Genomic DNA, 16,908 nt, shown 5'->3' with positions numbered 1-16,908 from the left:
TTTCCTATCTATCTATCTATCCTATCTTCACATCTATCTATCTATCATATAGTGCCTTTCATATCTATCTATCTATCTATCTATCTATCTATCTATCTATCTATCTATCTATCTATCATATAGTGCCTTTCATGTCTATCTATCTATCTATCTATCTATCTATCTTTTATATAGTGCCTTTCACATCTATCTATCTATCATATAGTGCCTTTCATATCTATCTATCTATCTATCTATCTATCTATCTTTTATATAGTGCCTTTCACATCTATCTATCTATCATATAGTGCCTTTCATATCTATCTATCTATCTATTATATAGTGTCTTTCATATCTATCTATCTATCTATCTATCTATCTATCTATCTATCTATCTATCTCATAGTGCCTTTCATATCTATCTATCTATCTATCTATCTATCTATCTAGTGCCTTTCACATCTATCTATCTATCTATCATATAGTGCCTTTCCTATCTATCTATCTATCTATCTATCTATCTATCTATCTATCTATCTATCTATCTATCTATCATATAGTGCCTTTCATGTATATCTATCTATCTATCTATCTTTTATATAGTGCCTTTCATGTATATCTATCTATCTATTATATAGTGTCTTTCATATCTATCTATCTATCTATCTATCTATCTATCTATCTATCTATCTCATAGTGCCTTTCTATATCTATCTATCTATCTATCTATCTATCTATCTATCTATCTATCTATCTATCTATCTATCTATCATATAGTGCCCTTCATGTATATCTATCTATCTATCTATCTATCTTTTATATAGTGCCTTTCACATCTATCTATCTATCTATCTATCTATCTATCTATCTATCTATCTATCTATCTATCTATCTATCTATCTATCATATAGTGCCTTTCATGTATATCTATCTATCTATCTATCTATCTATCTATCTATCTATCTATCTATCTCATAGTGCCTTTCATATCTATCTATCTATCTATCTATCTTTATATATCTATCTGCCTATCTACTATCTATCTATCTATCTATCTATATAGTGCCTTTCAGTGCCTTTATCTATCTATCTATCATATCTATCTATCTATATAGTGTCTTTCATATCTATCTATCTATCTATCTATCTATCATATAGTGCCTTTCATGTATATCTATCTATCTATCTATCTATCTATCTATCTATCTATCTATCTATCTATCTATCTATCTTTATATCTATCTATCCTTTGTCTATCTATCTATCTATCTATCTATCTATCTATCTATCTATCTATCTATCTATCTATCTATCTATCTATCTATCTATCTATCTATCTATCTATCTATCTATCTATCTATCTATCTATCTATCTCATAGTGCCTTTCATATCTATCTATCTATCTATCTATCTATCTATCTATCTATCTATCTATCTATCTATCTATCTATCTATCTATCAAAAGTCCACAACCATAAATATGATTTTATTTGTCCTCCGGAGGATGTCTGGCCTATGAAGTGCAGAGGCAGTAACTCCACTCGACTCTCCAGTCCTATTGACCGAGTACGGGAGTTTTTTTGGGTCACCCCTCGTGGGATTAGTGAACTGTTTATGTCAACTTGCCCTTTTACTGTCTCTTTAATGTGATTTGTGTGTTTATGTGTATACAGGCTGTGCAGTTTGTTAGCTTTAACGTAACCGTACGTGCTGGGATCCTTTATTCATTGAAGAGCGCTCAATTAAGATAATTGAACAGGAAGTGTGGTCGTTTGCTGCATTTCTGAATACAGTGGCTGGGGTCTGCCGTTTTCTGACTGTAGGTCTTCCATTCTGAGTGGCACGCTGTGGATGCGGCCTTTGCTTCTGTTTTAATGTTGACCATATGTGTGTGTGTGTGTGTGTGTGAGAGAGTGTCAGAGCAAAGGCCTGGCTCCTAACAGCATCGAACACCACAGGAAAGGATCTGAGGATCAGAGCGAAGTTTTGTTATTATTTTTACGTGCTTCCCATGCCCACCGTGACACGGCTATTCTGCCAGAGTCCTGGAATGCCGGAGAAGTACGCGTGCTTATGATATCACATTTTTGTGAGCTCCATCGTCTGCTGGCTCCCCCTTCCAATCTGTTTTCTCTTTTCATTCTTTCAGAAACAGACGACCAGCACACCGTTCTGTGCCTGTACAAAACGGAAAAGGACTGCGTGATGAAGTTCACTTACTCGGAACATGCCAGCGGCAAGTCGGTGCTCTCGGCCCTTAAAGAGCCAGGTTGATCTTTTGTTCTTTTTTTTTATTATTATTATTCTTATTATTAATAAGTAACAGGCTTTTTCATTGCGTTGTGCCTTTACAATGTATGGTTAAAAGCAAAATTGTGGCAAGAACTTTGGATGAAATCGTGTAGACACATGCCATGTGGGTCTCGGGCAAGAAAGTGTCAAAGTGGTCTAAATTAATTACGAATATAAAACACAAAATAATCGATCCCATAAGTATTCACCCCCTTCAAGTCGGACTTTGAGATGATCCATGTGCAGGGCCTCCTGCAGAATAACCAATCGGATTACACGTTGTGGAAGAAATCAGCATGTCAATTCAAGAAATCAGAATATCTTTATTGTCATTGTAACAAATATAACGAAATTAGGTGCAGCCACTGCGGTGTCAAAAAAAAAATATATATATATATGTATATTGTGACAGTAGGAATCGCTGTTGACCCGTGAAACCCGCAGACAACACGTCCAGACACCAGGTATAAGTATCAGAAATGAATTGAGTTTCTGCAATACTGTGCACAAAGCACCTCCACAATACACAAATAATTATCAATAAGCAATACAATAATAATAAATCAATCGTCCTCTCCACCCATCAGCTCCGTTACACTTCCTCCCAACTCCGGCTCACCCTGATGGGTTTACCATCGTCCTTTTTATAGTCCTCGACCCGGAAGTCCTTCTGTCCTACAGGCCATGTAATTCCATAGCACTTCTCGGTCAGATGAAAATTTCTTTTTCTTCATCCCGGAAGTACTTCTTGGATATAATAGAAACACTCGTGCCTCCCTGCAGCGTCCCCTGGCGACCCCCACGGTATCCTGCAGGTCTGCTTGCGCCTCCTCCAGACCACAAGGGGGCAACCGCCCTGGTGGCTTTGGGGACCACGGGTGTAGAGCTTGGGAGCTCAACCCTGTTGGGGCCCGTGGTCACCGCCAGGGGGTGCCCCGATGCCTTTGGGTCCTCGACCTCAGCACTACTGCCACACCCGGAAGTGCTGGGGGGAAGAGGACCAGGGACACCTGGCGTGTTTCCGGGCGTGCAGTCGGCACTTCCGCCACACTGGGGAGTGCCGGTGGAAGATTTCCGGGACGTACCTGGAGCACATCTGGGTGTGTATAAAAGGGGCCGCCATACGATGGCCGGAGTCGGGAGGACGAGACAAGGTCTTGGAGGAGAGTACAGGAGATGGCCTGAAGAGAAAGAGGCATTGAGTGTGAGAAAGGCCTGGACTTTGGGGTGACGTGGGTTGTGTGCACTTTATTGTAAATATTAATAGTGTAAATAAACATGTGGTGGTGCTTTGAAACACGTCTACTTGTCTGTGTCCGGGGTTCGTTCCACATATATATATATATATATATATATATATATATATATATATATATATATATATATATATATATATATATATATATATATACAGTGGCTTACAAAAGTATTCGGCCCCCTTGAACTTTTCCACATTTTGTCACATTACAGCCACAAACATGAATCAATTTTATTGGAATTACACGTGAAAGACCAATACAAAGTGGTGTACAGGCGAGAAGTTGAATGAAAATCATACATGATTCCAAACATTTTTTACAAATAAATAACTGCAAAGTGGGGTGTGCGTAATTAATTCAGCCCCCTGAGTCAATACTTTGTAGAACCACCTTTTGCTGCAATTACAGCTGCCAGTCTTTTAGGGTATGTCTCTACCAGCTTTGCACATCTAGAGACTGAAATCCTTGCCCATTCTTCTTTGCAAAACAGCTCCAGCTCAGTCAGATTAGATGGACAGCGTTTGTGAACAGCAGTTTTCGATTTCGATTGGATTTAGATCTGGACTTTGACTGGGCCATTCTAACACATGGATATGTTTTGTTTTAAACCATTCCATTGTTGCCCTGGCTTTATGTTTAGGGTCGTTGTCTTGCTGGAAGGTGAACCTCCGCCCCAGTCTCAAGTCTTTTGCAGACTCCGAGGTTTTCTTCCAAGATTGTCCTGTATTTGGCTCCATCCATCTTCCCATCAACTCTGACCAGCTTCCCTGTCCCTGCTGAAGAGAAGCACCCCCAGAGCATGATGCTGCCACCACCATATTTGACAGTGGGGATGGTGTGTTCAGAGTGATGTGCAGTGTTAGTTTTCCGCCACACATAGCGTTTTGCATTTTGGCCAAAAAGTTCCATTTTGGTCTCATCTGACCAGAGCACCTTCTTCCACATGTTTGCTGTGTCCCCCACATGGCTTGTGGCAAACTGCAAACGGGACTTCTTATGGATTTCTGTTAACAATGGCTTTCTTCTTGCCACTCTTCCATAAAGGCCAACTTTGTGCAGTGCTCGACTAATAGTTGTCCTATGGACAGATTCCCCCACCTGAGCTGTAGATCTCTGCAGCTCGTCCGGAGTCACCATGGGCCTCTTGGCTGCCTTTCTGATCAGCGCTCTCCTTGTTCGGCCTGTGAGTTTAGGTGGACGGCCTTGTCTTGGTAGGTTTACAGTTGTGCCATACTCCTTCCATTTTTGATTGATCGCTTGAACCGTGGGATGTTCAAGGCTTTGGAAATCTTTTTGTAGCCTAAGCCTGCTTTAAATTTCTCAATAACTTTATCCCTGACCTGTCTGGTGTGTTCTTTGGACTTCATGGTGTTGTTGCTCCCAATATTCTCTTAGACCACCTCTGAGGCCGTCGCAAAGCAGCTGTATTTGTACTGACATTAGATTATACACAGGTACACTCTGTTTAGTCATTCGCACTCATCAGGCAATGTCTATGGACAACTGACTGCACTCAGACCAAAGGGGGCTGAATAATAACGCACACCCCACTTTGCAGTTATTTATTTGTAAAAAATGTTTGGAATCGTGTATGATTTTCGTTCCACTTCTCCAGTGTACACCACTTTGTATTGGTCTTTCACGTGGAATTCCAATGAAATTGATTCATGTTTGTGGCTGTAATGTGACAAAATGTGGAAAAGTTCAAATACAAAAGGCCAATACTTTTGCAAGCCTATATATATATATATAGGCGAATATATATTATATATATATATATATATATATATATATATATATATATATATATATATATATATATATATATATATATATAATATAATATAATATAATATAATATAATATAATTACAAAAGGATAAGATAAGAAATGAGGTTGAACACAAACATTCATCATGAAACACTATTATTGTGGAGTACAAGTCACAGGAGGTTATGCTGAACCTTTATAATGCACTGGTGAGGCCTCATCTTGAGTACTGTGTGCAGTTTTGGTCTCCAGGCTACAAAAAGGACATAGCAGCACAAGAGAAGGTCCAGAGAAGAGCGACCAGGCTGATTCCAGGTCTACAGGGGTTGAATTATGAGGAAAGATTAAAAGAGCTGAGCCTTTACAGTTTAAGCAAAAGAAGATTAAGAGGTGACATGATTGAAGTGTTTAAAATTATGAAGGGAATTAGTCCAGTGGATCAAGACTTGTATTTTAAAATGAGTTCATCAAGAACACAGGGACACAGTTGGAAACTTGTTAAGGGTAAATTTCGCACAAACATTAGGAAGTTTTTCTTTACACAAAGAACGATAGACACTTGGAATAAGCGACCAAGTAGTGTGGTAGACAGTAAGACTTTAGGGACTTTCAAAACTCGACTTGATGTTTTCTTGGAGGAAACAAGTGGATAGGACTGGCGAGCTTTGTTGGGCTGAATGACCTGTTCTCGTCTAGATTGTTCTAATGTTCTAATTACACAAGATGTCATCCATTGCACTGTAATCATCAAGTTGCATTGGAGGTGATCAGGTGGCATTCAGTGCCCTAATAGCAACAGGGTCAAAACTGTTATGCAGTCTATTAGTCTTTATTTTGATGCTCATATATCTTCTACCTGATGGCAACAGTTGGGACATGACATGAGTGGGGGTGTGAGGAGTCTTTTAAGATGTTTTCTGCTTTCCTGAGGCAGCGAGAGCTGTGCAGTTCATCCAGAGAGGGTAAAGAACAGTCGATGATCTGCTGGGCAGTCTTTACGATCCGCTGAAGTGTCTTCCTCTGCGCTGTTGTGCAGCTTGAAAACCCCACGCAGAGGCAGTAGCACAGGACACTCTCAATAGAGCAGCAATAGAAGGACACCAGCAGTTTTTGAGGGATGTTGTTTTCCCTGAGGACTCTCAGGAAATAAAGTCTCTGCTGAGCCTTCTTCGCCAGCTCTGCTGTGTTCACACCCCAGGACAGGTCTTCCATGATGTGGACTCCCAGGAAGCAGAAGTCTGACACCCTCTCCACACAGTCCCCACTGATGTGGAGTGGTTTGATGTCCGTTTTCTTTTTCTTGAAGTCCACAATGAGCTCCTTGGTCTTAATTGCGTTCAGGAGCAGGTTTTTTGTCAGTGCACCACGCTGTCAGCCGCTCCACTTCGTCCCTGTAGGCGAACTCGTCCTCCCCAGAGATGAGCCCCACCACAGTGGTGTCGTCTGCGGATTTGATGATGGTGTTGCTGTGGTGGAGAGAAACTTATCCTCTATTAGGACAAGTTTGTTCAGACCTCTTTGAGTCAGAAACCTGGCAGGAGGAAACTCGTCCATTGCATCTTTAATTATCACTTCAGCAAATGCCAAAGAGGGAGCGTTCAGCACAGTAGTCTGTTACAGAATGGTCACACAAAGTAAGAGTTGGGGTCCGTTATATAAACAACTGAATTTACAAAGCACTGCTGATTAATTCATACATCAACTCTGATTGGTTAATTTGTTGACTCCCAAATGACTTATTGAAATCAAAGTCTGTCGTATCACACTCTTGTTCTTCTTGTATCCTTTAGGTTCAGCTATTACCCTTGCAATTTCTGTGTGTGTGACAACTGTCCAGTCTTGTTGCTGATCACGTAATCATCTCCTCGTACATGTTGTGTATGACATCAACCTTCCTCCTAATACAGTAATCCCTCGCTATATCGCGCTTCGACTTTCGCGGCTTCACTCTTTTCGCGGATTTTAAATGTAAGCATATCTAAATATATATCACGGATTTTTCGCTTGTTCGCGGATTTCTGCGGACAATGGGTCTTTTAATTTATGGTATGTGCTTCCTCAGTTTGTTTGCCCAGTTGATTTCATACAAGGGACGCTATTGGCGGATGGCTTAGAAGCTACCCAATCAGAGCATGTATTACATATTAACTAAAACTCCTCAATGATATACGATGTGCTTCCCGCGCGGTGCTTGATTGCTTGTTTTTCTCTCTCTCTGACTTTCTCTGCGCCTGACAGAGGGGGTGTGAGCAGAGGGGCTGTTTGCCTAGAGGATATGGACGCTCCTCTAAAAAATGCCGCTTTATTACTTAAAAGCACGTATTGATTTTTTGATTGCTTGCTTTTATCTCGCGCTCTCTCTCTGACATTCTCTGCTCCTAATGCAGACACTCCTTTGAAGAGAAGATATGTTTGCATTCTTTTAATTGTGAGAAAGAACTGTCATCTCTGTCTTGTAATGGAGCACAGTTTAAACTTTTCACTAAAGGGTGTCATTTCATGTCTAGAGGGCTCTAATAATGTTAACAGTGTGGGAGAGTTTATAAGGGCTTAAAATATATAAAAATAACCATACAAACATATGGTTTCTACCTCGCGGATTTTCATCTATTGCGGGGGGTTCTGGAACACAACCCCCGCACGATCGAGGAGGGATTACTATACGTTCTTGTTTTTTTTTACTTATTTTATTCACCATTTCAGTTGTTCATGACATTTCAAAAGCAAATGCTTATAAGCTTCAATGTGCACTGCAAACCAAGTTAATTAACTATTGTTACCTCTAAATCATTCTCTCACAATGGTTATGTCACATGGGTTACAATTGATACCGGACAGACCATCGTACTACATGACACACCCACTGCAAGACACACCTACTAATCATTGGTCGTTATTTAGGAGTCAGATAACCCTCCCACAAATCACCCCCACCACAAACCCTGAACTTAAGGTTCGTGGGTGTAAGGCCAAATTCTCTTTGGGTCCCTAATCTTAAAAATTTGATTGGGCACCTAATCTTAAAATTGAGCCATTTTTTTTAGTTTTAGAGTCCCTAATATTAATTTATAACCCTAGAAACCCTAATTTTAGATTTTTAGAACCCTAGGAAGCACTAACCATTTAGGTTTCTCTAATAACCCTAACAAATTATATTTGAATTTTATTACTTTTATATACTTAATTTGACCCTTATCTTGTTGCTTTTTAGACCTCATAGGTAGTTTTTAAAAAGATTGCTTTTAACTGACTTAATTTTGCAGTTTTAAGTGTTTAGATTTTTATTCAAATTGTGTACAGTTTTTATAAAAGAAATATTTATGATTTCATTTTAAGAGGTTTTATGGCAATTTTTTAGGATGTTTTAAAGTATTTTAAGGCATCCTTAGACCTAGGAATGAGTGTTGACGCAGGGATAGTAAGTAGTTGCTACTTTCAGAGTAACGTGTACCCGTGCATTTTCCTGCTCTCTCGGTAACCCTAACCTAACCATTGTGTGCAGCAGCGCTTCATAAATGGACTGTAAATCCCAGCAGCCCTAGAGCAGCTTCAGGTGTTACTGTGGGGTCATCATCAAGTCCTTCCATGAGAACCCTAAATACAAAGAGGACTGTTTCATTTATGTTAGGTAGATGGCCCAGAGGGGACTGGGTGGTCTGGAATCCCTGCAGATTTTATTTTATTTATTTTTTTATTTTTATTAATTTTATTACAATCCATAAAAAGCAATCAAGATTTTACAAAAAGAAAAATTGAGTTAAGAACAGATCGATCCCCACCCCTGAGAGAGAGCGCAAGCCAAATAACGTTAAATTTAAGGCTTGTAAACATACCTAATTTAAAAAACAATTCTCTGTGCTTTATGAACTTATTTTAAAATATTACTGATTAGATCCTGCCATGTTCTGCAAAAAGGTCTGTACAGATCCTCTAACTGAGTATTTGATTTTTTCCAATTTCAAATAATATAACACATCAGTTTCCCACTGACTTAAAAGAGGAGAGTTTGGATTCTTCCAGTTTATCAGAATAAGTCTGTGTGCCAACAGTGTAGTGAATGCAATCACAGTTTGTTTGTCTTTCTCCACTTTAAACCCCTCTGGAAGAACCCCAAACACAGCTGTTAATGGTTTAGGAGGGATTGTGAGTCCAAGACTGTCTGACAGGTAATTAAAATTTTTGTCCAGAATAATGTTAATTTGGTGCAGGCCCAGAACATGTGACCTGTTGAGGCTGGGACTTGGTTGCAACGTTCGCAGGTTGGATCATGTCCTGGAAACATTTTGGAGAGTTTTAGTCGAGACAGATGTGCTCGATATATAATTTTGAGTTCTATAATTGTATGCTTTTGCATATGGAGCTCGAGTGAATTCTCTGCATTGCTACTTTCCACTCCTTTTCTGATATATTAATTGAGAGATCTTTTTCCCAGTGTCCTCTTGGATCTTTGAAAGGGAGGGATTGTAAAATGATTTTATATATTGTAGAGATGGAGTCTAACTCCTTGAAATTGAGCAATAATTTTTCCAGCATGGATGAGGGTGCAAGATGAGGAAAATCTGGAAGGTTCTGTTTAACAAAGTTCCTGATTTGAAGATAGTGAAAGAAATGTGTAGCTGGAATGTTAAATTTGGAATGTAATTGTTCATAGGATGCAAAGACGTTGTCTATATAAAGATCTCTAAGCAAGTTAATTCCAAATTTTTCCAGATATAAAAACTGCATATGCTTGCGAAGGTTGAAAGAGGTGGTTCTCTTGCAGAGGTGCCACAGATAGAAGCTTCTCCGCCTTAAAATGCTTTCTACATTGGTTCCAGATTCTAAGTGAGTGGAGCACAATTGGGTTATTAGTGTATTGCCGATAACGTGTGTTTATTGGAGCAGAGCAAGGAATACAAAGAAGTACTGCAAGATTTGACTTCTATTGCGGTCCAGGCCTGTGTATGTTCTTCTATTTGTGTCCAGGTTCTTATCGACTGTATATTTGCTGCCCAGTAATAAAACTGGAAGTTAGGTAGAGCCATGCCGCCTTCTGCCTTTTGTCTTTGTAGGGTCGCTTTTGATGCGTGGATGTTTTGAATTCCAAATAAATGAGGTTATTGTTGAATCTAATTGCTTAAAGAATGATTTATTAATGTATATTGGAATGTTTTGAAATAAAAAAAGGAGCTTAGGAAGAATATTCATCTTAACAGTGTTAATTCTTCCAGCTAGTGTGAGATGAAGGGTTGACCATCTATGCAAGTCTTGTTTAATTTTTTCCATGCAGACTGCGAAATTTTGTTGATAAAGAGCTTTATGTTTACTTGTGATGTTTACCCCTAGGTATTTAAACTGTTCTGCAATGATAAAAGGTAGGGTGTCTAATCTAATATTATATGCTTGAGAATTCACTGGAAAGAGTACACTTTTATTCAGATTAATTCTGAGACCAGAGATCTTTTGAAATTCTGTGAGTGCTGCTAAGACTGCAGGCACAGAATTTTCTGGGTCCGATATATACAGTACCATGTCATCTGCATATAATGAGATTTTCTGTTCCAGTCCTTCTCTGCTAATCCCCTTTATCTGATCAGTATTTTGACAATGTATTGCCAGTGGTTCAATGGCAATCGCAAACAGCAGTGGTGGCAAGGGGCATTTTTTTTTTTCTGTCCACCCTGGTCATTAATGTTGACTTATTTTCATTTTTTATTGTGTCTTCTTTTTTTCTATTCTTCATTTTGTAAAGCACTTTGAGCTACATTTTTTTGTATGAAAATGTGCTATATAAATAAATGTCGTTGTTGTTGTTTGCTGGGGGAAAATAAGGTATTGTAACAACAGAAGAAGCCGGTAGGATTGCAATCATCTGATTTCTTCTTTTGTTACAACGCTTCACCCTCCACTGGATTCCAAATTCTAGCCAGAGGAATCATGAGGAGCAGACATGAGGAGAACATGTCAACCTCCACCTAGTGAGATACGAGTCCTGGTCCCTAGAGCTGTGAGGAGCCACTGTGCTTGTGATAGAATAGTGTTCATCATCAAACACCTTCAGAGAGAAGCTCTGAGCTTTTACAAACCCATTTATCTCCTCTGGCTTTCCAAGGTGGTTAGTCTCCTTCATGACACCAGGGCTTGAGCCTCCCTCTAGGCACCGGAGAAAATTCAGGTTTATTTTACACGATACGTCAGTCACTTCTGCTAGCTGGTGCAATGATTATGCAGCCTTCCTCTTATCTGGCCTTGGAAATCAGTGTCCTTACAGCTGTTCGAGGAAATGAGGACATTTGTGTGGGGGATTTCATAGAGTTAATCGATCTAAATAGAACTCTGGACAGTCAGGAGCTATAAGCTTCCTTGCGCCATGTTACATCTTTAAAGCAACCCTCTTGAAATTCACATCACAACATGGAGAATCGCTTACGTCAATGATATTTTTCACACAAAGCATACTATGGTAAACAAAGAGTGCGGTGGGAGGTACAGCAACCGTCACACAAGCGGTCAAGCTTCAGAAGAGCCAAAATGCCTGGCATTGTTTCCAAAGCGAATGCCAAGAAAAGTCATGCCAGTTGTGTTTGTTTTTCCAGAATGTGGCAGTCCTCCAGACGCCATGACCGTCCTCCTGGCCGTTGTAGGCAGCATCTTATTGATTGGCATCGTGCTGCTTGCTATTTGGAAGCTGGTGATCACGATCCATGACAGGAGGGAGTTTGCCAGGTTCCAGAGTGCCCGCTCCAGAGCTAGATATGAGATGGTAAGTTAGGGGAGAGAAAACTTTGTGTGTGTGTGTAAAAATGTGTAAAAACGTTTTACTCTTACTGGTTCCCAGGGGGCTGTTCACCGTTTCTGTCTCGATTTTCCTTTTTTTTAATTTTTTTTTTACAGGCCTCTAATCCCCTGTACAAGCAGCCCATCTCAAGCCACGCCGTGGAGACCATGTTTAACATGCAAAGCAAGTCGTACAACGGCATGGCTCGTTGACTTCATGTGGGGTTTGTGGAGGGGGGGAGCGACTCCAAGTCGTGCTTGTGCAAGAAAATCGTAACCCTGGGCGGTGGAGACCGGACTGTCACTGGCTACGAGTGTGACCAGGAGAAGGCATCCATCAGGCCGGGGACATGTCACGTAAAGATGACATTGGTACAGGAATTCCAGAATGGTCCTGTGGCATGGGATTTTATGGTTTTTTTTTTCTACAGAGGCTTTTAAAGTGCCAGATGATTTTTTTTTTCCTCTCAAATAATGGGTTTAACTAGGATGAAGAGTTTTGACTGCGCGGGAGGGACCCCCTTAAGCCTGTCATCCTCTTTTGTTCGGTTTGCTAGGGATGGATGGCTTTGTAACTCTGAAAACAGAAAAGCACTTTTTATATACTGGGCATCCTAAGTAACATTTCTATCTGGGTGGGCATTCAGCCTGCTATTGACCCTCTGAAGCAAAGAACTGAGGAATCTTTACTTTAATAATAAACCTTGCGTGTCGCCTGCTAGCAGCTTGTCCTTTGTGACCCATGTGCTTCTGGTTTATATTTTAAGCCACTGAAAGAAGATTATGCAGTTGTCATATTGGGGGCAAAGCGTATTATGAGCTGATATTTCAAATAATTTATAGTGTAGTGATATATAGTATGTGTCTGTTTGGACTGTGTATGTATGTGTGGGTACATGTAAATATGTGTGTGTGGTAATGTATACTGTATATGTGTATATATATATATCTACTGTGTATATGATGTGCATGTGTGTATATATGGATATGTATGTGTTATATATATACACACATATACACATGCACTGTAGATGTATACAGATATTTAAATATAGACAGATAGATATATAGCAAATGTATGTAAGTATACTCATATACTGTAAGCATACAAGTATTGGTGTTTATTTGTGTATATATTTACATAGATACAGCATTTTTTATTAATGTGTCTGTGTGTATATATATATATATATATATATATATATATATGTATATATATATATATATATGTATATATATATTGGGTGTATGTGTATTTATATGTATATATATATATATATATATATATTGGGTGTATGTGTATTTATATATATATATATATATATATAGTATGTATATATATATATATACTGTATATATATATATATATATTAAAATATTACCCTGAATTTTGACAGCCTCTATTACCCATATATATATATATATATGAGCCTCTATGTTTATATTTACATATACACACAGTAGATTTGCATCCCGATTTATATAATATATAATATGTGTGTGTTTATATACATTAACATACACATACAGTATGTTTGCACTGTAAGTACATGTTTGTATATACACACAAAATATTTGCATATTAATGATGAATATGCACTCCCACTTGTATGCATTGTGTGTCTTTATATACTTAAATATTTATATATACACAATACATTTGCTCTCCTGCTCACACGTATAATGTACATAATATGCGTGTGTGTGTGTCTGTATATACACTGATTTTTCCGTATGTACAGTACATCTGCACTCGCACTCATATTATGCACAATATATATGGGGATGTGTGTGTTTGTCTATATGTACTTATATATTTACATATACACAGCTCATACGTACTCCCACTTATATTATATACAAAGTGCGTGTATGCATATACACAGTGTATGTTATGTATGGGTGTGTGTTTTTTGTGTCTGTATAGACTGTATTTACATCTACACAGTACATATGCACTCCCATTCTTACTAATACACAGTATGTTTGTTTTTTGTAAATAAATAACATAAACGTATGTATTGATTACATCCATGTTCACGTACTGTTTAGCTGATGTCAGAAGTGTCTTGACATGTGTTCTACATGAAGCAGGCCAGCTTTTCTGTTTTGCACGCCCAATTCTGCTGAAATTTTGCCATGGAGTTGAAGCTCGATTGCCGCTGCACTATGCCGTTGCCTTATTATCTTCCAAGGTATGTGTGACTCGTTTAATGGCACTTGGGGGCCTTGAGGAGGTTGTTTCTTGAAAACTTTCTTTTTTTTTTTTTTAATTAATAATTAGCGTTTTGTGTAAATTTAAATATGTTGACTTTTTTAACAATGATATGAAATGTAACATTATGATAGAAGAATATATGAAATAAACCTTGCTTTCCCTGAAAACAAGGTGCATACTGGCCTTGATTTTTAACCCTCTTGGGATTGTGCAAAAATTAATTCTGAAGACTTTGGGGGAAAAAAAATAATCACATCCAAGATCTAAAGAGTTGAGACCCAAACGGAGATCACGATCCTCAGGTCAGTAGCCGTGCACTGTTTTCATTCTGTGGAGGTTTTTCAGTTGGATGGTGTGAGGGTGAATCCCTCACACTACAAACTAGAGCTGTCTCTCCAACTCCAGAACAGGTGAAATTATTTGATGGGAGAAGGCCCTTCAGCCACATAAAGCTCACCAATCCAATCCACCTAACTTCTCCAAAATCATATCAGGTTGAGATTTGAAGGTAAGTCTGCTCTAAATCATTATTTGGTCATTTTTTTATATGTCTGTGATTGTCGAAAATGTCCTGACATTTGTGTGAAATCTGCTCTTAACCAGTGTTCAGCTGCGTCCCTGTTTTCTTGTTAAATTGATTTCAACGTAACAACCTGAATTCACTGGACTAATTCATGTAATAATCCTTTGATAGTTTTGATCTGATTAAACTGTTGTAACTGGAGGCACAACAATAGCAGACAGGACAAAAGCATTTGGTGACAACTGTGCAGAGGAAGAAAATGTGCAGTGACGAAACCTATCTTTATTTTAGGTTTATTTTTTACCTGAAAAAATATTTAAAAAATTCTAAACATGTGATGCAAGAAGAAACACTACAAAAATGAAGAGACGCTGCAAAACTACACAAATAAAAGGCTAATGGTACGGTGTAATCCACAGCATCAATGGTTCAAGCCAAAAACAGCACCTGGCAATGTGGCCGTGTTAACAATTGTAGGCAGTGAATAAGCTGAACAAATCGTCATTTGGACACCTTTAGCTCTAGAGAAGCTAGAATGGTAAAATGCCATTACAGGAAAAAAACTATTGTCACAAGAACGACCAAAAGACATTGGGAAGGTTTGGGGCAGCCGCCCATATAATTTTTCCCGGCTGCAAAACTGATTAATAAGAACAGACATGTTCACACGACTGAGTCCAAAACAGAACTGATTAACTGGAAGCAAGATGGCGGCTTTAAAGACCAGTAGAGGAAGTGATGTCATCAGGACCACAACCGGAAGTGACGTCATTGGCTGTCCCAGAGCCAGGCGGGATTTCCCGGGAATGATCTGCAAGGGATTGAGAGAGAGAGAGAGAATTAGCTCATTTTCCCACCCCCTAGTCCAGCGTGGAATTACATCTATTCAGGCCCATTAGTTGTCCCCTAAACACGCCTGTGTGACACTATAAATAATGGCAAATATAAAATTATTATAAATCACAAAATAATACTGTTTTTACTCATGTACCACGCGCCTTTGTGTAAGATGCGCACCCTAATTTTTACAAAGAAAATTGTTTTGTCCCGTGTATGACGCACGTTGTGTTTGTATAGGAAGCGTTTAGAGAGAGAGAGAGAGAGCGTTAGAGAGAGAGAGAGCGGAGCAAGCGAGTGAGCGAGCGAGAGAGAGCGAGTACAAGAGAGAGCGAGAGAGAGAGAGATATCGAGAGACAGCGAGAGAGAGAGAGCGAGCACGAGAGAGAGAGAGTGCGAGAGAGAGAGTGAACGCAAGCAAGTGAGAGACAGAGAGAGAGACAGGAAGATATGGAAGAAGATGATCCGCTGTGGCAAACCCCTAACGGGAGCAGCTGAAAGAAGAAGAACAGCAGACACCCAGGATGATGAAAGCAGCAACGACTTCAACGTCAGACTCGCTAATTTTTTCTTACTAAAATTGTTTCTGTGCCTCTTTTGGATTTTGTCATTTTATTTTGAGGTTGAAGTAATTACATCACCAAATTGCAGTCTCACCCCCTCCATTTACATCTGTGTGGTATGTGGCTCGGACACAGACAGGTAGACATGTTTAGTTCACCTACGACACAACTACTATTTACAAGTGAAACACACAATGCCTCACTGTCTTCAGGCCGCCTCCTCTCGTCCCAAGCTCTGTCCGTCTCCTCTCCCGACTCCAGCCATCGAATCCCCACCCGGACGTGCTTCAGGTGCCTCCCGAATAGCTTCTGCCAGCACTCCCCAGTGTGGCAGAAGTACCTGCTGTGCACCCGGAAGCACTCCGGGTGTCCCTGGTCTTCTTCCCCCCAGCACAGTGTGGCAGAAGTCAGAGGGGCCAGAGACCCTCAGGCATTGGGGCACCCCCTGGCGGTGACCACGGGCCCCTATAGGGTTAAGCTTCCAAGCTCCATTCCCGTGGTCCCCAAAGCCACCAGGGCAGTCACCCCCTCGTGGTCTGGAGGAGGAGCTAGCCCCCCTTCCGGTCTTCCTGGGCGTCCCGGCTGGGTAGCACCCCTAGCCACTCGCCACAGTCTGGTAGGACACTAGGGGGAGAAATTCATTAAACCAAAAGTGTACCTTCAGCAAAGTAACAAAATAGAAATATAAAACGTGCGAAGCCGACATGGAA

The 16,908-nt window shown here is 39.7% G+C and overlaps 1 protein-coding gene across 1 annotated transcript in view; it reads left to right on the top strand.

The window, feature by feature from the left end:
* The window catches only part of itgb5 (integrin, beta 5), a 164,435-nt gene extending 151,657 nt beyond the window's left edge, over nucleotides 1-12,778 (top strand). Inside the window, exons 13-15 of the mRNA XM_039755360.1 lie at nucleotides 2,130-2,249; nucleotides 11,877-12,043; nucleotides 12,175-12,778. Coding sequence (XP_039611294.1) covers nucleotides 2,130-2,249; nucleotides 11,877-12,043; nucleotides 12,175-12,270 — 383 coding nt within the window. The 3' untranslated portion in view covers nucleotides 12,271-12,778. The remainder of the gene's footprint in view (nucleotides 1-2,129; nucleotides 2,250-11,876; nucleotides 12,044-12,174) is intronic.
* Nucleotides 12,779-16,908: the final 4,130 nt, after the last annotated feature.

Source organism: Polypterus senegalus, chromosome 6, assembly GCF_016835505.1.
Source record: "Polypterus senegalus isolate Bchr_013 chromosome 6, ASM1683550v1, whole genome shotgun sequence".
Classification (NCBI taxonomy): Eukaryota; Metazoa; Chordata; class Cladistia; order Polypteriformes; family Polypteridae; genus Polypterus; species Polypterus senegalus.
Note: the sequence above shows the minus strand (reverse complement) of the source record. Positions and strands in the feature narration are given on the sequence as shown.